At 49.5% G+C, this 22,132-nt stretch overlaps 2 protein-coding genes across 2 annotated transcripts in view; one reads left to right on the top strand and one right to left on the bottom strand.

The window, feature by feature from the left end:
• Positions 1-16,555, bottom strand: part of LOC147115115 (solute carrier family 25 member 32-like) — a 73,224-nt gene extending 56,669 nt beyond the window's left edge. The window contains exons 1-4 of the mRNA XM_085993411.1: positions 16,252-16,555; positions 13,380-13,530; positions 2,404-2,489; positions 60-220 (exon numbers count right to left, since the gene is read on the bottom strand). Coding sequence (XP_085849537.1) covers positions 60-220; positions 2,404-2,489; positions 13,380-13,530; positions 16,252-16,462 — 609 coding nt within the window. The 5' untranslated portion in view covers positions 16,463-16,555. The remainder of the gene's footprint in view (positions 1-59; positions 221-2,403; positions 2,490-13,379; positions 13,531-16,251) is intronic.
• A 71-nt stretch (positions 16,556-16,626) lies between these two features.
• The window catches only part of dcaf13 (ddb1 and cul4 associated factor 13), a 100,960-nt gene continuing 95,454 nt past the window's right edge, over positions 16,627-22,132 (top strand). Inside the window, exon 1 of the mRNA XM_085993410.1 lies at positions 16,627-16,883. Within this exon, the coding sequence (XP_085849536.1) occupies positions 16,814-16,883 (70 nt within the window). The 5' untranslated portion in view covers positions 16,627-16,813. The remainder of the gene's footprint in view (positions 16,884-22,132) is intronic.

Genomic DNA, 22,132 nt, shown 5'->3' with positions numbered 1-22,132 from the left:
AAAATCCGGGCCAAAGACTTTACAATGTTAAGGTCCAGTTACTGGTACTATTACCTCACCTTGTAGAGTCCACGTATACCTTCATTCCGGTATATTTTCAAAAGGGCATGAAACATGCCCTTGTACTGTCTCTTTGATGGATCGACACCTGCATCGTACTGCAGAACTAACCGCGTCTTCGTCACCCAAATTGGATTTGTAATACAAAGCGTCACGACACCTAAAAAAACAGGTACATTTGTTGAAGGGGCCTGTGCTTACGTTGTTGCATGTACACGTATTTATTTGTGTTTTATATCCAGCTTGTGATTATATAAAGGTAGTTAACTTGAACAATGTAATATAAAACTGAAATATTAAAAGTTGGCAAATATTCCTTGCGATCAAAATGTCGATAAATATTTATTATTTTCATTAAATTCCCTTTGCTGACTAGTACTTCACAAGGTGATTTCTTCAGATATTCGATGTTAAATAATGTGAATGTTGTTATTCCATTCCATACTTCCGTATGATAACATTTTAAGTCTAGCACAAAGAGTCCACATAAGACAGTCTGGCTATTTACCCAGAAATAACATTAAAATGATGCCTTCCACTTTTGCTGTCATTATTGTAGTTCTCAGAAAGTTTCTTTCACAAAGAGATACACTTGATAATATGCATTTCATACAAGTACACATTATTGGAAATATATAACCAATATACAGAAGTCAATTATCAATAATAGTAGAACTTTCCTGCTAGCTCCACTTAAATGTTATACAAATACTCAAAGTTAACTACAGATTGCAAGACCAGCCAACACTTCTAAATAACCTCCTTCTTTCAGGTGTTACATATACTCTCAGTTAAAGTTCTGTGCAGTTCTGTTAGCATTTCAGGCAAAACTACATGCTGTGTTAGAAAAATATTCAGCATTTTTGTACCAGGGCAAAATATCACAAACAATTCTGAATTGTTATGGTTTTTTTTTTTTTTTTGGGGGGGGGGGGGGGGGCACATAGAAAGAGGGCTAAAGGGAGAGGCTACTTGGTCAATAAAAAGACCAAATAACACTATTTACAGAGATGAACTGAACCATATTCCCTGAACAGGTCCACAAGGACATTTTTACTGCTCCACATATCAGAGTGACTAATTGCACAACTGTGAGATATGGACACAGAACAGTTTTGTGTGAGAGTTCTACTTTTGGCAGTTGAATAAAAAATGATGAATGCAAAAACATCTGTAGAGCACAATTTGCTTCAATATTACATCACTCTATTCTACTAGGATAATTCCTATCTTTTCTTGATAGGATTGTTATTTTAATTGGCATACAATTAGTTATTTTCTGGTAGATCAGCTTCCAAGTATCACTCGAATGCGTAATGATTACGTCAGAACAATTAATTCAACATTGTGGACATCGTGCCTCAAATACATAGAGTAAGTGCCCTTGCAGATGACCGACCATACCACTCCATGCTAACAAAAACAAACTAGTTGAAAATAAAATATAACTACCTAACTCAATGAAGTAAATATATGTGGGACTGAAATAAATATATGTGGGACTGTCCATTAGTCTTTGCATATTGCATAAAAACATAAATAGCTATGAGAGCAAATGGACAAAATTTTAATTCATAGCTTGAAAATACAGTTACAATTACAGGAAACTTTGAGCTTTCCCCGAGTTGAATGTCCGGCAACTTTGATCTAACGGCAGAAATCAGCAGCCGTTTTGGTTAGGTGTTTTTTTTCCTCCTAGCATTCTTTTCACAGGCAGGCTCTGGAAAGCGTCTTTGTCGCTTAGCAACAGCTTCAGAGATGCTTCCAAGCTACTGGGCCAAGTGTTTACAAGCTGTTGCTGAGCAACAGTGTTTGTGGTCAGACACGGCAGGCTCTAGAAAGCGTCTCTGTATCTTAGCAACAGCTTCAGAGACGCTTCCAAACAACGGGCCAAGTGTTTACAAGCTGTTGCTGAGCAACAGTGTTTGTGGTCAGATACTGCGATGAAAAGCTCCTATCTGATAACATTGACGCTGGTCTATCCGGAGCTTTTAAAAAAATGGCAGTAGCTCGGTCCCATGGGTGCCGGATAGCACAAAGTTTCCTGTAGCTGTATAATACTCTGACTGTTAAAACGGTATGTTATAATCTGTACATTGTGATGACAGTTGGGATGTTGCTTTTTTGTGCTGAAGTCAGATAAGCAGTACTGAAACTAGCAAGTCTTCAGCCAAAGAGAACACAAATATAACATCAATCAAAAAATGAGCTAGCGAGGGCAAAGCCTGTATACACATAATAATCCAGTTACATTTTCATGCACTAATGTAATATAGAGGCATTAATATGGTGGCCCTACTTTTGTCACCTAGTCAAATAAGTTTAATTCTTCCAACTACTTACCAGCTTCAGCAGCTGAGATAAGGTGCTGAGTAGCGCTAAGTTGTGCTGGATGACCATCCTGTTTGTAGGCCTTGATGGCATTATAACTGAAAGTAGCATATCTATGTTTAGTAAGTCAGCAGTGATCTCCAACAAATATTACCATTAACTTTATTACAGATCTTGAAATTGATTCGGTATCACATTACTAACCTACTCAGTTAAGGAAAAACTGAGTCGTTTGCTTCTTGCTGCGATTATTCCAGTAATTAGGTTTTTCCTTAATTGAATAGTTTGATTCTTGCTGCGCAAAAAAGGATTCTTGCAGAAGTTCTTCAACAGCAGCTATTGCTAATTGTGCACATGCACAGAACTTAAGGCTGGGCATTGCAAAAGCAAGAGATTCTGTGGTGCCCTCGTGCTTAACTTGGTTGTTGCTTTCACACAATTATCTATCCACAATGGGTCTAGTTATGTCACAGAAGTCTCACAGAACAATTGCTCTTTTTGTGCATACGGTGAAATGCAGGCCGGGGTATGCGCTGGTTCACTGGATCTGTACTGAAATTGTTTGGCTCAGAACAGCAGATTTAACTGGGCGAGCTGGACAATGAAGTACTTGGGAAGAGTGTACCCAGGTTGGGATCAAGAGACCTGATAGGCAAGTCAGGCCATGCAAGGGGAAAGGAGTTTTTGGAGTGATTTGAAAATGGGATAAAGTTAGTATTTTTTTCCTGAATAGTTGAATTCTGTTAAAATGGGTTTATTACTGTATAATACATTTTATTTTTATGGGGTATATAGTGGGACTAGTAGGGAAATGTCATAGTTATGTGACTGGATAGAATTTCATTTGGTGGAATGTGATTTAGGGAAAAATTAAAATTATGGGGAAATGTTATGCATTATACGACAATATGACAAATGTAGAAAATATCCAAAAAAACAAAGTTACTTGAACACTTAACAAATGAAAAATAAGAAACTGACTGACAGCTTGTTAGTCACAACATAGATGACAGGTTTGACGTACTTGATGGTCACAAGAGACTTTATGATAAAGACTCGGGAGAAATTCGGTATCACCCCATTTGGGGCGCAATTATCGGCCGGGCGCAAAGTTTAGTGCCTGGTGCTAATTATCGCCTCCGACTGCACACTTGGCCTCTATTGCCCCTGGAGGTGATTTGAGCGCTAAATCAGGTGCTACACACCTCTCTTAAGGCGCTAACGTCAAGGAGCAAGGCGCTACCTTAGAGCGCTGGTGAAGCTCAGGTGATGTTAGTTAGCAATGGAACACAGACACATTGGCGCCGGTCAGTTCTTAAAGGGAAGGGTCAATCTTGCTCTCCAGCCACACCCTGCTCATTGCAACCTTGAATCTCAGCCTAGACAGACCTCAACTTGAATTCTGCTGCAAAGAAGAATGGAGAGACCCAGGGAACGAGCTCAGCGCTTCAGCGACTGGGCCTTGGTGGCTCTGGTTGGCGCAGTGGAGTGCCGAAGGTCAGTGCTCTACCCACAGAGTGGCAGGAGGCCATTGCCACACAATTATAGAAGAGTGTGGAGGAAGGTGGCGCAGCACGTCTCCTCCAGGAGCATGGTGCCCAGGACCCACACCCAATGTCGGAAGAAGTTCAACAACCTCACTCGGGTGGTCAGGGTGAGTGGCTGCTTTTCACTATCTCTCCATCCCTCCATCTCAACCTCACTCTGTACCCAGAGATTTTAAAAAACCCAAATGCCCAACACTCGATCCAAGACCTATGGCCATCTCATAAAACACACACGCACATTCCACACCTTGCATACATTAAGGGCTATTCAACTATGGGAGGCACATCAGGCAAGCATATGGCTGCATACATTAAGGGCTATTCAACTATGGGAGGCACATCAGGCAAGCATATGGCTGCATACATTAAGGGCTATTCAACTATGGGAGGCATATCAGGCAAGCACATGGCTGCATATTTACTCAGACACCGTCCATTTTCTTGCAGGCCAAGCTATCTCACAACAGGCGGCAGCAGCAACGGGCGGGTGGAGGGCTGGCTGAGCTGCAGACCCTCAGCGATTTGGAGGTGCGCGTCCACAGGGTGGTTGCCAGCCAGGTGATAGGTGCCGTGGCCGCTGGGGAGGTCGACCCCCTTGGGGACAGCAATGGTAAGTTCATCAGCTTTCTCTCCTCTCTCATTCCACTTGCCCCTCACAACACCAGCCTTTTACGCTTTCAATCCAACTTACTAAATGTCTCCAGTCCTTGTTCCCTTACTGCCCCCCTGTCCTCACGCTAAAGCCACTTTTGTACCTCCCTACTTTCAGACAGTGAACCACCAGCTGAGCAGCCTGTCCCTCAACCAACCAGTGGGAGCGATGCCAGGCGAGGAGGAAGAGGAAACCGGAGCCTCAGCGCCTGCATCTCCCAAGGGAGCCCATGCCCACACTGGGACCACGCCTTCCATGGAGGGGAGCAGGCGGGAAAGGTCTGATGATGACGAAGCTCCTGGACCCAGCGGGCTGCAGCAACGCCATGGGGGTAGGGAAGCTCGGGGGCTATCTCCCCAGAGGGAGAGTAGGCCAGCGAGTCCTGCTGCACTGGACGTAGAGCAGGAGCACCTCATCGTAGAAATGAATACCCAGGCGTTGAACAAGCACACTCAGAACATGGGTGCAATGGGAAGGGTGCCCGAAAGCATTGATGGACTGGCAAGGAGTGTGGCGCACTCCGCTGCAGCACAGGCTGACACAACACAACGGCTTAGTGCTGCAACTGAGCCACTGGCTGCTGCCATCCAATCTCAGACTGCTCTCATGCAGTCTCAGATTGATGTAACGCAAGCACTGACTGCTGCCATCGTCGCTGGTTTGGCCACATTGCCCCAGGGCTCTCACGGTGCTGCAGCAGGCCAGCAATCTGTGCTCGAGCAGATTGCTCCGGATGCTGAGGTGCTGCCCCGTGGGAGTGCCAGTGTGTCAGTCGAGCAGGAAAGTGCTGTCCTCTCTCAGGAGGACAGCATTCCGGCTCCCACCACTGTCACTTCCCCATTGCACTTGCCACCGCCTGCAACACAGCCAGCCCAGACTGCTGTCGCCCATGCAGAGTTGGTGCAATCTGCAGCCGGTGCCTCCAGGCCCAGAACTGGTCGAGGGCATCCTTCAAGGGCATCTGTAGTCTCAGCATCTGACATTCAGCAGCCTTCCACCAGCCTTGCTGCAGCCACTGAGGCCCCATTACGGAGGAGCAGCAGGTTGGGAAGGGCGGAATTGCGCAGGGGATGGAGGTCACCCTCGAAGAGCAAACAGTAGGAGGTCTAAATAAATGGTGGGAATGTTTATTCTAAAGGTCGAGGTTCGTCTGATAACATTTGTTTAGTGTTTTGGCCTTTATCTCCAGCTTGCGAGAACCAGTTATGTTAATTAATGATTTTTTGTTTGTTCTATTAGTTTGTCATGAATAAATGACACACACAGAGTTTGTTTTGTTGTATTCAAAATGTACATGTTTGGCCTTTGGAATCATTGCAGCTTTGGCCGGCTATCGGGATTTTGGGTTGCTACCATTATGTTGTTCTCCATGCCAGAAGCCATCTTCTGAGGAGGGGCCTAGAAGCGGCTTGTTATCAGCCGTTGACGGATGGCCCTTGCAGTGGCAACATTGTGGGCCTCCCTCCCACCTTGGTGCTGTGACCAATCATCCTCCTCCTCCTCCGGTGGTGCACCAATACTTGGTGGCATTGGCTGGGTCCTCAGGATTGCCAGGTTGTGAAGCATGCAGCACACAACTATGAAGAGGGAGGCTCGCTCAGGAGAGTACTGCAGGGCTCCTCCTGAGTGGTCCAGACAGCGGAACCGTTGCTTGAGCACACCGATCGTCTGCTCAATTATGTTCCTGGTGGCGATATGGCTCTCATTATACCGCAGTTCGGCAGGGGTGTTGGGTTTACGGAGCAGTGTCATCAGCCAGGTGCAGAGTGGATAACCCTTGCCCCCGAGGAGCCAACCACTTGGCTGATGCGGTGCCTGGAAAAGGTCTAGCACACCAGTCTGGCGCAGGATGAAAGCATTGTGGCTGCCGCCAGGATACCGGGCATTAACGGCGAGTCTGAGCTGTCTGTGGTCACAGACCAACTGGACATTTAAGGAGTGGAACCCCTTGCGGTTTCGGAAAACCTCTGCATTTTCATGCGGTGCCCGCAATTCCACATGCGTGCAGTCAATGGTGCCCTGCACCATGGGGAAGCCCGCTATCCTCGCAAAGCCCAATGCGCGTGTGGTAAACCACTGTAGTTCACTGTGTTCACTGTTGTTGTTGTTGTTGTTGTCGTTCACTCTTGTTTCACTGTTGTGCCTGACTATGCCTCAGCTGACTCCGCCCCATGGCTACCGAGTATAAGAGCGGCCGCATGGCAGCTCCTGGCATTCGGTCGTCCACTAGAGGCATAGTCCTGATCTGTCTGAAGTGCAATTCAGTAGTTAATAAAAGCCTGTTGTTCTGAACTCTGCCTAGCCTTTTATTAGAATTGATAGCGCATCAATTTTATTAACAACTGAAAAAAAAAAAAAAAAAAAAAAAAAAAAAAAAAAACGATGCTGCAGATTCTTAAGATCAAGTGCCTGGAACTCGACCCGCAAGAACCGGACTCGACTGCTAAGTTCTCGCACTGGCTGCACTGTTTTGAGTCCTTTCTGACTGCATCCGGCGAGACCGTCGCCGCCGATGCCGACAAGCTCAGGGTGCTGAACTCTAAAGTAAACCACCGAGCTTTTGCCCTTATCCGGGACGCTACGAGCTACCAGGGGGCTATCGACATCTTGAAGGAGCAATACGCACGCCCGGTCAACTATGTTTACGCAAGACATCTCCTGGGGTCTCGCAAACAACAGCCCGGGGAACCCACAGAAGCATACATACGGGCGCTGAAGGAACTCGGCCGAGCCTGCGAATGCAAGCAAGTAACAGCCACGGAACATACGGAGGAGCTCATCCGGGACGCCCTCGTGGCGGGCCTCAGGTCCACTCACACACGGCAGCGACTGCTGGAAAGTAGCGAGCTCGACCTGAAGAAGGCGATTTCACTCACCCTCTCGTTGGACGTAGCCCACCGGAACATGGAGGCCTCCTCCCCGGACCGCGCGGCCGCCTCATGGATGCCGCAGCCGCCGCCACCTTGGGACGCGGCGCCGCCACGGGCCCTGGCCTCAACTGCTGCAGCGATGTCCCGCCCGAGCCAGAAATGTTATTTCTGTGGCCAAACCAAACACCCCAGGGCGCGCTGCCCGGCGAAAAACGCGGTCTGCTCTGCCTGCGGTAAGAAGGGACACTACGCTGGCGTCTGCAGAAGTCAGAAGACCCCTACCTCCAGCAGCGCCGCGTGCGATTCGTGGGAGCGGCCATCTTGCCTCCCTCCAGCCTCGTGGGGATCGGGATCGTCATGGGCGCCGCCATTTTGTCCTTCCTCTCCGACGCCGCCATCTTGTCCGCCATTCTGCCAACGGCGCCGCCATTTTGTCCTTCCTCACCCACCGCCGCCTCACCGGGGTTCTACAGCGACGCTACCGACTCCACAGCGGCCTCCATCACGCTGGATCAATCCAGACCCCATCAGCTAGCCAGGTCCACGATGGACATCCAGGCAAATGGCCGCGCCACAACTTGCCTTTTTGATTCCGGGAGCACAGAGAGCTTCATACACCCTGATACAGTACGGCGCTATTCTCTCTCGGTCCGGCCAACGCGCCATCGGATCTCCATGGCCTCGAAATCCCACTCAGCAGACGTCGGCGGCTACTGCGTAGTGACCCTCTCGGTGAAGGGCTCCGTATATAAAAATGTAAAGCTATTCGTCCTGCCACATCTCTGCGCTGCCGTTCTACTGGGGTTGGACTTTCATTGTCACTTTAAGAGTGTCACCTTGACATACGGTGGACCTCTTCCCCCGCTCACTGTCTGCAACCAGCAGTTTTTAAATTGCCCGCCGCGCCCCACCTGTAGTCTCTCCACCCTCAAAATCACACCCCCCCCCCCGTTCGCCAACCTCACCCGCGACTGCAAGCCTATCGCCACAAAGAGCAGGCGATACAGCACCGGGGACAGATCCTTCATAAGATCTGAGGTGACGCGGCTCCTGAAAGAGGGGATTATTGAGGATAGTACCAGCCCCTGGCGAGCCCAGGTGGTAGTCGTTAAGACTGGCAACAAGCAGCGCCTAGTCATCGACTACAGCCAGACTATCAACAAGTACACCCAGTTGGACGCATACCCCCTCCCCCGCATAGCCGACATGGTTAATAAGATAGCGCAATACCGCGTTTTCTCGACCATTGACCTCAAGGCAGCATACCACCAAATCCCTATCCGCCCTGAGGACCGCCAGTACACAGCTTTCGAGGCAAACGGCCGCCTTTTTCACTTCCTCAGGGTTCCTTTTGGCGTCACCAACGGTGTCTCCGTCTTCCAGAGGGAGATGGACCGGATGGTCGACGAGAATGCGTTACAGGCCACGTTTCCCTACCTAGACAATGTGACCATCTGCGGCCATGACCTGCAGGACCATGACGCCAATCTTGATAAGTTCCTCCGCACGGCCCAACTCCTAAACCTCACGTACAACAAGGAAAAGTGCATATTCCGCACAGCCCGCCTCGCTATCCTTGGTTGCGTGGTGAAACACGGAGTCATCAGTCCTGACCCTGACCGGATGCGCCCGTTGATGGAACTTCCCCTGCCCCACTGTCTCAAGGCCCTCAAAAGGTGCCTGGGCTTCTTTTCCTATTACGCCCAGTGGGTCCCTCATTATGCGGACAAAGCCCGTCCACTTATCAAGTCCACTTCCTTCCCCCTGACGGCGGAGGCCCGCTTAGCCTTTCACCGTATAAAAGATGGCATTGCCAAGGCCACCATGCACTCGGTAGACGAGTCCATCCCCTTCCAGGTGGAGAGCGATGCATCCGACTTTGCCCTGGCCGCTACCCTTAACCAGGCGGGAAGACCCGTGGCCTTCTTTTCACGAACCCTCCAGGGCTTCGAACTCAGACACTCCTCTGTGGAAAAAGAGGCCCAGGCCATTGTGGAGGCGGTGCGCCACTGGCGGCACTACCTGGCTGGAAAACGATTTACCCTGCTTACTGACCAGCGTTCAGTTGCTTTCATGTTCAACAGCAAGCAGAGGGGTAAAATCAAAAATGACAAGATTTTGAGGTGGAGAATCGAACTTTCCACCTACAATTACGACATCTTGTACCGGCCAGGGAAACTCAACGAACCCTCAGACGCTCTATCGCGAGGCACATGCGCCACCGCGCAGATCGATAGACTACGGGGCCTCCACAACGACCTCTGCCACCCGGGGGTCACCAGGTTCTTCCATTTCATTAAGGGCCGCAACCTGCCTTACTCCATCGAGGAGGTCAGGACCATGACCAGGAGCTGCCCAGTCTGTGCAGAGTGCAAGCCGCGCTTCTATAGGCCTGACAGAGCAAACCTGATCAAGGCCACCCGCCCTTTTGAGCGCCTGAGTATCGACTTTAAAGGGCCCCTCCCCTCCTCTGACCGCAATGTGTACTTCCTCAACATAGTTGATGAGTACTCCCGTTTCCCTTTTGCCATCCCCTGCCCGGACATGACCACCGCTACGGTCATTAAATGCCTGCACAACCTCTTTGCTCTGTTCGGTTTTCCCAGCTATATTCATAGCGACCGGGGCTCGTCCTTCATGAGCGACGAACTCCGTCAGTACCTGCTCATGAGAGGTATTGCCTCAAGCCAGACCACCAGCTACAACCCCCGGGGGAACGGACAGGTTGAAAGAGAGAACGCGACGGTCTGGAAGGCGGCCCTCCTAGCCTTAAAATCTAGGGGCCTTCCGACCTCCCGTTGGCAGGATGTCCTACCCGATGCGCTCCACTCCATCCGGTCACTGCTGTGTACAGCCACCAACGCAACCCCCCATGAGCGAATGTTTGTTTTTCCCCGGAGGTCCACATCCGGTAACTCACTACCACACTGGCTGGCGTCCCCAGGGCCCGTCCTGCTGAGGAAGCATGTAAGGTCCCACAAAACGGCTCCCCTGGTAGAGAAGGTTCACCTCCTCCATGCCAACCCCCAGTACGCCTACGTGGCATACCCGGACGGGCGGGAGGACACAGTCTCCATTAGAGATCTGGCACCCTCGGGGTCCACTGACCCGCCACCATTGCCCCCCACCACAACCCCCTCCGACACGGCCCAAAATTCAGTAGACCCAATTCTCACCCCTGTCCATTCCACCCCAGTAGACGGCATGCCGCGCCCCCAGGACCAGCCGGAGCCCACTCGCCCACCCAACACCAAAGGGGACGATACGCCGGTGCTGGACCCCGCTCAAGACGCGTCGTGGGAAGCTGTACCATCGCAACCGTCGCCACGAAGATCTCGACGGCAAACGAGGCCGCCCGACACTCGCCTACTCGAACTTTTGATACACTTCACCCCGCCGGACTTAATTTTAAACGAGGGGTGAATGTGGTAAACCACTGTAGTTCACTGTGTTCACTGTTGTTGTTGTTGTTGTTGTCGTTCACTCTTGTTTCACCGTTGTGCCTGACTATGCCTCAGCTGACTCCGCCCCTGGGCTACCGAGTATAAGAGCGGCCGCATGGCAGCTCCTGGCATTCGGTCGTCCACTAGAGGCATAGTCCTGATCTGTCTGAAGTGCAATTCAGTAGTTAATAAAAGCCTGTTGTTCTGAACTCTGCCTAGCCTTTTATTAGAATTGATAGCGCATCAGCGCGTTCATGCTGTTTGGCCTGGGTCATGGGGAAAGAGATATACTGGCGTCTCCTTTTATAGAGGGCATTCATCACTTCCCGGATACAGCAATGGACAACGAACTGGGAGATATTGGCGATGTCCCCAGTAGCTGCTTGAAAGGAGCCGGTGGCATAAAAATTCAGAGCCACTGTGACCTTCACTGCCACCGACAGAGACATCCTGGTTCTCAGTTGAGGTTGCAGCAGGTGGCAGAGCTCAGTGACCACCTCCTTGCTGAAGCGCAGCCTGCGCAAACACTGCTCCTCAGTCAAATGAATGTAGGAGAATTGCTCCCGGAATACCCTGGGAGGGTAAGGTCTCCTGTGCAGAGGCCTGTTGGCCCTCCTCCCTCTGGCCATGTTTGCCACTCTCTCTCTGCGTCTCTGATGCCTCTGATTCTGCAGGACGACGCCCCGAGTCAGTGCAGCCCCCACAGTCTCTTCTAAATCGATGCAACGAAGGTCAAATCAAAAAGAACCTGCAAAGTGCTGCTCAGTACCCAAACCTCCTTCACACAGCGTTGAATCTCTCCAGAAGTCTCTCTCTCGCTCAGAATGCATGGTGCAAAAATGTCTCCAACAAAAAAAGGTAGGAAGAGGCAACCTTTAAATAGTGCTCCCCCAGCTCCTTCCCGACTTCAAAACGTTCCCCTCTACCTGTCGTTGCCAGAGGCAGGCAGAAAGGAAGGGGGCGGCACTCAATATCTGGTCCAGGGCGCTACTGAGGCGTTGCATGCTCGACTGACGTCACGATCTGGGGCGCAGGAGATTGTGGCGATATTGTTTAGCGCTGCCGCAAAAACTCTGGTCAATTTTGCGAGCGGTGCTAGTTGCTTAGCACCCTGTTGGCTAAGCAACCAAATTTCCCCCCCACAAATTTTAAGTGGCTAACTAACACCATCAACCACATTCATTGATGATTTATCTCATTTGCTGTTTATAGGAGCTTGCTGCATGCAAATTGTCTGGACATCTTTCTACATTTCAAAAATACAGGTAACAGACAAAAGTGTTATATTGGAGTTAACGTTTGAGGTCGATGACCTTTCTTCAGAACTGGCGAAAGGTCATTGACCTGAAACGTTAACTCTGTTTCTCTTGCCACAGATGCTGCTTGACCTGCTGAGTTTTTCCAGCATTTTCTGTTTTTAGTTCAGCATCCGCAGTATTTTGCTTTTGGCCAAGTGTTATATTCATGGCTCAGATCTGCACGATACTAGTTCTTGATCCCAGCTGCATCACAGTAGAGAGGTACAGAGTGTAAGCCAGGCATTTCTTCACGGGGAAGGGAAACTGCAGGAATGATCACCATGAGGCCCCCTCTTGCTAACCTAGCAGTTAGTTGGCAGGGGCGCAGGGGGAAACATGTGAATAGGTCATCCATCTTTTTATCCATAGTTTGATTGAGTCCTGGCCTGGGAGAAAAATTCAGGGTTCCCAACTCTCCTCTCAAAGTGAAGACACTTACTCGTCAAATAGCGACTTTTAAAGCAATTTCACAATTGCAACCCACACATATAATCATTAACCCCGAAGCAGAGAATGCTAGCTGACAGATCCTGCAGTAATATTTCTAGTACTTAAAACAACAACTTGTATTTATATAGCGCCTTTAAAGTAGTAAAATGTCCCAAGGTGTTTCACAGGAGTATTATAAGACAAAAAATTTGACACCGAGCTACATAAGGAGAAATCAGGGCAGGTGACCAAAAGCTTGGTCAGAGGTAGGTTGTAAGAAGCGTCTTAAAGGAGGAAAGAGAGGTAGTGAGGCGGAGAGATTTAGGGAGGGAATTCCAGAGCTTAGGGCCTAGGCAACAGAAGGCACGGCCACCAATGGTTGAGCGATTATAATCAGGGATGCTCAAGAGGGCAGAATTAGAGGAGCGCAGGGGGGTTGTGGGGCTGAAGGAGATTACAGAGATAGGGAGGGGCGAGGCCATGGAGGAATGTGAAAACAAGGATGAGAATTTTGAAATCAGGGCGTTGCTTAATCGGGAGCCAATGTAGGTCAGCGAGCACAGGGGTGATAGGTGAACGGGATTTGGTGCGAGTTAGGACACGAGCAGCTGAGTTTTGGATGACCTCAAGCTTACGTAGGGTAGAATGTGGGAGGCCAGCCAGGAGTGCTTTGGAATAGTCAAGTCTAGAGGTAACAAAGGCATGGAGGAGGGTTTCAGCAGTGGATGAGCTGAGGCTTGTATACTTACAAGAAGAAGTATAATCCCCAAGACAATCCCGCGCCCCAGACATTGGGGGTTACTCCTTGGTAAAGTCCCCGAATTCCGTCGTGTTTCCAGATGCTACTGATACAATGCATAGTTCCACTGTATTTTGGCCTCATCTTCAATCCATCACTCACTGAACAAAAAATGCAATCAAATTTCAATGTTCAAATAACTACTTAAGATTATAATTTGTACATTTTGAGTAACTCCATTGTAAAACTATTCAACATTTCTACAGTTAGTAAATGTCAACACCCACCGTGCTGACACGTGATTCACTCGTGCCCAGGGTACATGTGATTCACACTCCCCGCCGTGCTGACACGTGATTCACTCGTGCCCAGGGTACATGTGATTCACACTCCCCGCCGTGCTGACACGCGATTCACACTCGTGCCCCGGGGACACGCGATTCACACTCGTGCCCCGGGGACACGCGATTCACACTCGTGCCCCGGGGACACGCGATTCACACTCGTGCCCCGGGGACACGCGATTCACACTCCCCACCATGCTGACACGTGATTCACACTCATGCCAGGAGTACATGTGATTCACACTCGTGCCCAGGGGAAGCTAGACGAGATGGTAATAGGCTGAGATTAGTTGAGAAGTGTACTGGCAGGACAAGAGGTAGCTGCCAGGTGTGAGAGAGAAACAAAAGGAAAGGGGGGCGGGGGGGGAAGGAGTGGAAAAATACAAGAAAAAATGTAATAGGGGCCGAGGTTATGATCTGAAATTGTTGAACTCGATATTGAGTCCGGAAGGCTGCAGAGTGCCTAATCGGAAGATGAGGTGCTGTTCCTCGAGTTTACGTTGAGCTTCCGTGGAACAATACAAGAGGCCAAGGACGGTGAGGTCCGAGTGGGAATGGGGCGGTGAATTAAAATGACAGGCGACTGGAAGCTCGGCATCACCCTTACAGACTGAACGGAGGTGTTCCACAAAGCGGTCACCCAATCTGCGTTTGGTCTCCCCAATGTAGAGGAGACCGCATCGTGAGCAGCGAATACAGTATACTAGATTGCAAGAAGTACAAGTAAATCGCTGTTTCACCTGGAAGGGGTGTTTGGGGCCCTGGACTGTGGGAAGGGGGGAGGTATAGAGGCAGGTGTTACATCTCCTCCGCTTGCACGGGAAGGTGCCAGGCGAAGGGGAAGGGCTGTTTGGGGTGATAGAGGAGTGGACTAGGGTGTCTCGGAGGGAGCGGTCCCTGCTGAATGCTGAAAGGGGAGGGGAGGGGAAGATACTTTTGGTGGTGGGATCACTTTGGAGGTAGCGGAAATGCCGGAGGATGATCCGTTGAATGTGGAGGCTGGTGGAGTGAAAGGTGAGGACAAGGGGAACCCTATCGTGGTTCCGGGAGGGAGGGGCAGGGGTGAGGGCAGAAGTGCGGGAGATAGAACTGCCACGGTCGAGGGCAGTGTCAACCACGGTAGAGGGGAATCCTCGGTTGCGGAAAAAGGAAGACATGTCTGAAGCACTGGTGTGGAAGGTGACCTCGTCGGAGCAGATACGGTGGAGATGGAGAAACTGGGGGAATGGAATAGAGTCCTTACAGGAGGCGGGGTGGGAGGAAGTGTAGTCCAGGTAGCTGTGGGAGTCAGTGGGCTTGTAGTGAATATTGGTCGATAACCGATCCCCAGAGATGGAGACGGAGAAGTCGAGGAAGGGAAGGGAAGAGTCAGAGATGGACCATGTGAAGGTGAGGGAAGGGTGGAAATTGGAGGCAAAGTGAATGAAATTGTCAAGTTCGGGGCGAGAGCAGGAAGCGGCACCGATACAGTCATCAATGTATCGGAAAAAGAGGTGAGGGAGGGGACCCGAGTAGGACTGGATCAAAGATTGTTCCACATAGCCCACGAAAAGGCAGGCATAGCTAGGACCCATGCGGGTACCCATGGCAACACCTTTGATTTGGAGGAAATGAGTGGAGTTAAAGGAGAAGTTGTTCAATGTGAGAACAAGTTCAGCCAGGCAGAGGAGGGTGGTGGTGGATGGGGATTGGTCGGGCCTCTGTTCAAGGAAGAAGCGGAGCGCCTTCAGGCCATCATGGTGGGGAATGGAGGTGGAGAGGGATTGTACATCCATGGTGAAAAGGAAGCGGTTGGGGCCAGGAAACTGGAAACTGTTAAAGTGGCGGAGGGCGTCCGAAGAGTCGCGGATGTAGGTGGGAAGAGACTGGACAAGGGGAGAAAAGATAGAGTCAAGATAGGAAGAGATAAGTTCCGTGGGGCAAGAACAGGCTGGAACGATGGGTCTACCAGGGCAGTCCTGTTTGTGGATCTTGGGAAGGAGGTCGAAGCGGGCTGTGCGGGGTTGGGGAACTATGAGGTTGGTGGCAGCGGGGGGAAGATCTCCAGAGGAGATGAGGTCAGTGACAGTCTTGGAAACGGTGGTTTGATGTTCGGTAGTGGGGTCATGGTCCAGGTGGAGGTAGGAGGCGGTGTCGGAGGGTTGGCGTTCAGCTTCCGCTAGGTAGAGGTCAGTACGCCATTGCTATCGTACTAATGTGATTCACACTCGTGCCCAGGCGACATGTGATTCACACTCGTGCCCAGGCGACATGTGATTCACACTCCCGCCCAGGGGACATGTGATTCACACTCCCGCCCAGGGGACATGTGATTCACACTCGTGCCAGGAGTACATGTGATTCACACTCGTGCCAGGAATACATGTGATTCACACTCGTGCCAGGAGTACATGTGATTTACAGTTGTGCCCAAGGGACATGTGATTCACACTCCCAGCTCCCTCTCGGGAACACGTGCTTTCACTGTTGACGAGGCCGCTCTCACTATCGCTCCGGCTGAGGGAGCGCACGGGTGACGGGCGGTGTGTGTGTTTTTACCTGCGAACCGGATCTTGACCAGGTCGAGCGGGTGCAGCACCAGGGTAGACACCACGCCGCCGCTCACCCCCGCCGCCAGGTTCTCGTACTTCACCAGTTGGAAAAGCCTGATCACCGCCGCCGGCCCCTTTAGCTCGGGCGCCTGCCCAGCTCCTGACGACATCCTCTCAGCGAGCACCGCGCTGTTTTGTTGTTTGGACGGGGCGGACATGGTGACAACGACGACAAAAATCACCCCCGAAAAACCGGGACAACCAAGTCGGAGGCAACCGCGGCGGCTGGCACCCTACGTCATTACGTTATCACGCAAGTAACGTCACAGCAACATCCCTCTCTCCTGTGTCGCGCGCAAGAGGCAGTACGTCATCACGCGCCGCCACCGGCCCTGAACTCACCCACCGACAGTGCCGAGTTCTCTCTTTGCTGTCCGTCAACTGTTGCGCCGTCCCCGCTTACCCACCTGACCCTCGACCCGCTCCTCCTCAGTGTAGCGCGCGAGTCCGGGCCGGCGGGATTTAAAAGGCGGTGGGTGAGATTTGAATGTCGGCTGGATTGATAAAAAATGAAAGTTAAAATCCTGTGCCGGAATCCGGATGATTACGTTAGAGAGACGAGCAAGGACATTGAGAGAGGTGAGTGTGAGGGAGGCCGAGCTCCAACAGCCCGGACCCGGTCACGTGCGGCGGGTGGGTGCTGGGACGAGGGACATCTCCACTCACATTGCAATGCCATGGGGTGGGGCGAGTAGGTGGATACATTCAAAACCATGCCACGGCCTGATTCAAACTTACTCCGGCAAAGGCGGAATGGAGATCTTCTGTAACTGTTGACCCACCGCCCCCCGCCATCCAAAAGATTGCCCCAGCTACCTAGAGGAAACCTCAACTGTGGGGAAGTTGTTGGAATCTGATCATCAGAACCAGAGTGATTTGGGCAATATGAGTTGATCAGCGAGTCGGCGTGGATTTGTGAAGGGCAGCTCACGTTTGACCAATCTAATTGAATTTGTTGAGGCCATGAGCACGGCAGTTAGAGTCCACATCGAGTTCAACAATTTCAGACCTGGTGGGGGAGAGGGGAGGTGGGTTCTCGCTGTTGCCTTGGCCAACATTTATGCCACAAACCAACAGCACCACTACAATAGATGATCTGGTCATTTACCTCATTGCTGTTTGCAGGACTTTGCTGTGCGTAAAAATTGGCCTCCGTGTTTCCTGCAGAACAACAGTACATCTTTGGCTGTAAAGTACTTTGGGACAAATGAGAGTATATAGAATTGGAGATAACCCTGTGACTGAGCAGGGATAAAGGGTTCATTTGCTGATTGATGGGATGCGACAAGTGGTGTACCACCCACCAGGGATCGGTTCTGGCCTCTGCTTTCCACCACATATATTAATGACTCGGATGAAGGAATAGAGTTTTACACATCCAAGTTTACAGATGGCAGTAGGTTAGCAGTTGTGTAGATGGGAGTAGGAGGTTTACAAAGGGACATAGGTGGAAAAAACTATGGCTGATGGTGTTCAATTTGGGGAGGTATGAGGTCATCCACTTTGGGTCCAAGAAAGACGAATCCGAATATTTTCTTAATAGGAACAGGAGTAGGGCACTCAGCTGTGCAAGCCTGTTCCACCATTTAGCCACTTTCGCGCCATATCCCTTGATGCACTTACCTAACAAAAATCTATTGATCTTGAAAGTTTCAATGAATCCAGCTTCTACAGCCATGTGGGGGAGAGTGTTCCAGATTTCTACAACCCTTTGTGAAGAAATGCTTCCTCATTTAACTACTAAATGGACTGGCCACTTTAAGATTTTAATAATTTTAAGATTATGCCTCCTTGGTCTATATTCCCCCAACAGGGGAAATAGTTTCTGTGTATCTAACTTATCGAATCATATTAAACACATCGCCTAGATCACCCCTCGCTCTACCATGCTCAAGGGAATATAAATCAAGTTTCTGCAACCTGTCCTCATAATTTAAACCTTTAAACCGTAGTATCATTCTGATAAATCTGAGCAGTATCCAAGCCAATATATCCTTCCGGCACCCAGAATTGAACTCCAGATTGGGTCTAAACAAGGCTGTATACAACTGAAGCATAACTTCCTCCCCGTTGTATTCTAGCCCCCTTGAGATAACGATTAATGGTGAGAGACAAGGAGCTGTGGAAGAGCTCCGGGATTTAGGTGTCCATGTACGCTCACTAAAAGCTTGTGCACAGGTTAAAAAAAAGTAATCAAAAGGCTAATGGAATGTTGACCTTTATCTCAAGGTGGTTGGAATACAAAAGTGAAGAAGTGATGCTTAAATCCATCCAATCTAGTTTCCATCCCTGCCACAGAAACGATTCTTATCAAATGACATCCTACGTGACTGTGACCATGGTAAACTATCCCGCCTCGTCCTTCTCGACCTGTCTGCAGCCTTTGACACAGTTGACCGTACCATCCTCCTCCAATGCCTCTCCTCCGTCATCTAGCTGGTTGGGACTGCCCTTGCCTGATTCCATTTTTATTTATCCCGTCGTAGCCAGGGAATCACCTGCAGTGGCTTCTCTTCTCGCTCCTGCACCGTTACCTCAAGTCCTCCAAGGATCTATCCTTGGCCCCCTCCTATTTCTCATCTACATGCTGCCCCTCTGTGACATCATCTGAAAACATAGCATCAGTTTCCACATGTACGCTGACTGCACCCAGTTCTACCTTACCACCACCTCTCTCGACCCCTCTGTGGTCTCTAAGTTGTTAGACTGTTTGTCTGACATCCAGTACTGGATGAGCAGAAATTTCCTACAGTTAAATATTGGGAAGACTGAAGCTATTGTCTTCGGTCCCTGACACAAACACTGTTCCCTAGCCACCAACTCATCCCCCTCACTGGCATCTGTCTGAGGCTGCACCAGACCGTTTGCAACTTTGGTGTCCTCTTTGACCCCGAGATGAGCTCCTGACCACATGTCTGCGCCATTACCAAGACTGCCTACTTCCACCTCCATAACATCGCCCGACTCCACCCCCGCCTCAGCTCATCTGCTTCTGAAACCCTCATCCATGCCTTTGTTACCTCTAGACTTGACTATTTCAACACTACTGGCCGGCCTTCCATCTTTCACCCTCCATAAACTTGTGCTCATCCAAAGCTCGGCTGCCCGTATCCTAACTCGCACAAAGTCCCGCTCACCCATCACCCCTGTGCTCGCTGACCTACAGTGTCTCCCAGTCCAACGACGTGTCAGTTTTAAAATTCTCATCCTTGTTTTCAAATCCCTCCGTGGCCTCACCCCCTCCCTACCTCTGTATCCTCCTCCAGCCCTACAACTCTGATATCTCTGCACTCCTCCAATTCTGGCCTCTTGTGCATCCCCTATTTTAATTGCTCCACCATTGGTGGCCGTGCCTTCAGCTATCTAGGCCCTGAACTCTGGAATTCCCTCCCTAAACCTCACCACCACCCCTCCTTGAAAATGCTCCTTTCCTCCTTGAAAATGCTCTTTAAAACCTACCTCAACAGCAACTTGTATTTATATAGCACCTTTAACGTAGTAAAATGTCCCAAGGCGCTTCACGGAGTGTTATAAGACAAAAAATTTGAAACTGAGCCATATAAGAAGATAGTAGGGCAGGCAACCAAAAGCTTGGCCAAAGAGGTAGGTATTAAGGAGCGTCTTAAAGGAGGAAAGAGAGATAGGCGGAAAGGTTTAGGGAGGGAATTCCAGGGCTTAGGGCCTTGGCAGCTAAAGGCACAGCCACCAATGGTAAAGTGATTAAAAATCAGGGATGCTCAAGAGGCCAGGAGGTTACAGAGATAGGGAGGGGCGAGACCATGGAGGGATTTGAAAACAAGGATGAGAATTTTGAAATCGAGGCGTTGCTTAACCGGGAACCTCTTTGACCAAGCCTTAGGTCATCTGCCCTAATATCTCCTTGTGTGGCTCAGTGTCAAATTTTGTTTGATAATGGTCCTTTGAAGCGCCTTGAGATGTTTTACTATGTTAGAAGGCGCTATATAAATACAAGTTGTTGTTGAGTTGTACAGAGCTCTGTTCAGATCCCTTCTAGAGTAATGTGTTCCGTTTTGAGCAACGCATCTCAGGAAGGATATAATGGGGCAGTAATTCCTCCCCAAACGCGTGAGTACGGAAGGGGTACTCACGCGTCTGGCCGGAGGAAATGCCGGTTTTCAGCCTGCACAGCGCATGCGCTGAAAACCGGCATTTCCTCTTCTCTAACCCAAGAGGTGAAGAGGCTAGCGCGTGCGCTGTAGGGGGCAGCGCGTGCGTCTTGGATTTCCTTTGTTTTGGGGGATTTGCGCATGTGTAAAGGCCTCCGGTCTTTACGCTTGTAAAAAGCACACATAAGTATTTATTTTTACAAGTAAGTGGTGTTTTATTGCAGTTTAGAATTTTTTTTTCCACAGGTTTATTATTTTAAAGAATCTACAATAAGGTAAGTTTAGTTTTAGACCCTTTTTATTAAAAAAATTATTTAAAAAAAAAAAAATTATTGTTTAAATTATTTTTTTTAACTTATTTATACTTAATTTAATGATTGGGATGTTTTTTAAATTTTTATTTAAAGTTTAAATAGTGTTTTGGGCCCCCGTAGTTTTCATGAGTTTGACAGTTCTTACTCTCAAACTCATGAATGAACCTTCCCCTCCCCTGATTGGTTGTACAGTGCTCACCTGATCCCAGCCGGCACATCGCACTAACTACGCCGCTGGATCAGGTAAGCACTGCGCGCTGACATCTGAACCGGGCCTGTGACAGGAAATGCAAGCAGGCCCGGGCTTCAGATGTCAGCGCGCAGGGTGAGTGCAGATCGGGGGCTTGCACGCGCGGCAAGCCCCCGACACCAAGTTCTGGCCCATTGGTCTTGGAGGGGAATACAGTGCAGAATGATACCAGGGCTTAAAGAGTTAAATGATGAGGACAGGTTGCATAAATTTTACGTGTATTCCCTTGAGTTTAGAAGGCTCTAGGTGTTTAAAATGATCAAGGGATTTGATAGGGTAGATAGAGATAAATTATTTCTTTTGGTGGGAGAATCCAGAGCAAGAGGACATAATCTTAAAATTAGAGCTAGGCCATTTAGGAGTACAATCGGAAAGCACTTTTCACACAAAGGGTAGTGGAAATCTGGAAAATTTTCTCACCCCAAAAGGCTTTGGATGCTGGGCCGACTGAAATTTTCAAGACAGATCAATAGATTTTTGTTGGGTAAGGGTTTTGCGGGAATAAAAGCAGATAAATAGAGTTGAGGTACGGAGCAGCCATGATCTAATTGAATGACAGAATCAGACGAGAGAGGTTGAGTGGCCTACTCCTGTTCCTGTGTTCCTATGTTCTTATGAAACAGTGTTTCTGTTGTGCTTCAAAAATAGCAATAACTTGTGTATCTATTATACAGAAAATGTTTCAACACACTTTAGGCGGGAAATGGGTGCATGTAAATAAAATCAGGATAACTAAGGGAGTGGATGCTGGAAGGGGTCAAGTGACCAGAAGCTTGGTTGAAAAGATGGGTGTTAAGACTGGTTTGACAAGGTGAAGAGAGGCAGAGGCATTTAAGGAATTAGTGGGGCTGAGTTGGCTGACTGCTCTGCCACCAATGGTGGGGTGAAGGAAGAGGGAAGGTGCATAAGAGACCACAGTCAGAGGACGATAAGGTGCAAGAGGGTTGGAGGAAGTGGCAGAGATTGATTGAGGCAAGGTAATGGAGGGATTTGAAGGCAAGGAAGAACATTTTAAATTTAAAGGCAATGTAGGGTATCGGGACAAGTGTGATGATGTTGAACAGGAAATGTGCAACTGAGTTTTGTAACGTTTTGAGGAAAGGATGTATTCTTTAGATGATGAAAGCATGGATAAAG

Source organism: Somniosus microcephalus, chromosome 7 (genome assembly GCF_052327205.1).
Source record: "Somniosus microcephalus isolate GS21.2 chromosome 7, FLI_Smic_1.0, whole genome shotgun sequence".
Classification (NCBI taxonomy): Eukaryota; Metazoa; Chordata; class Chondrichthyes; order Squaliformes; family Somniosidae; genus Somniosus; species Somniosus microcephalus.
The sequence above is the reverse complement of the archived record's forward strand: the minus strand, read 5'-3'. Positions and strand labels throughout refer to the sequence as shown.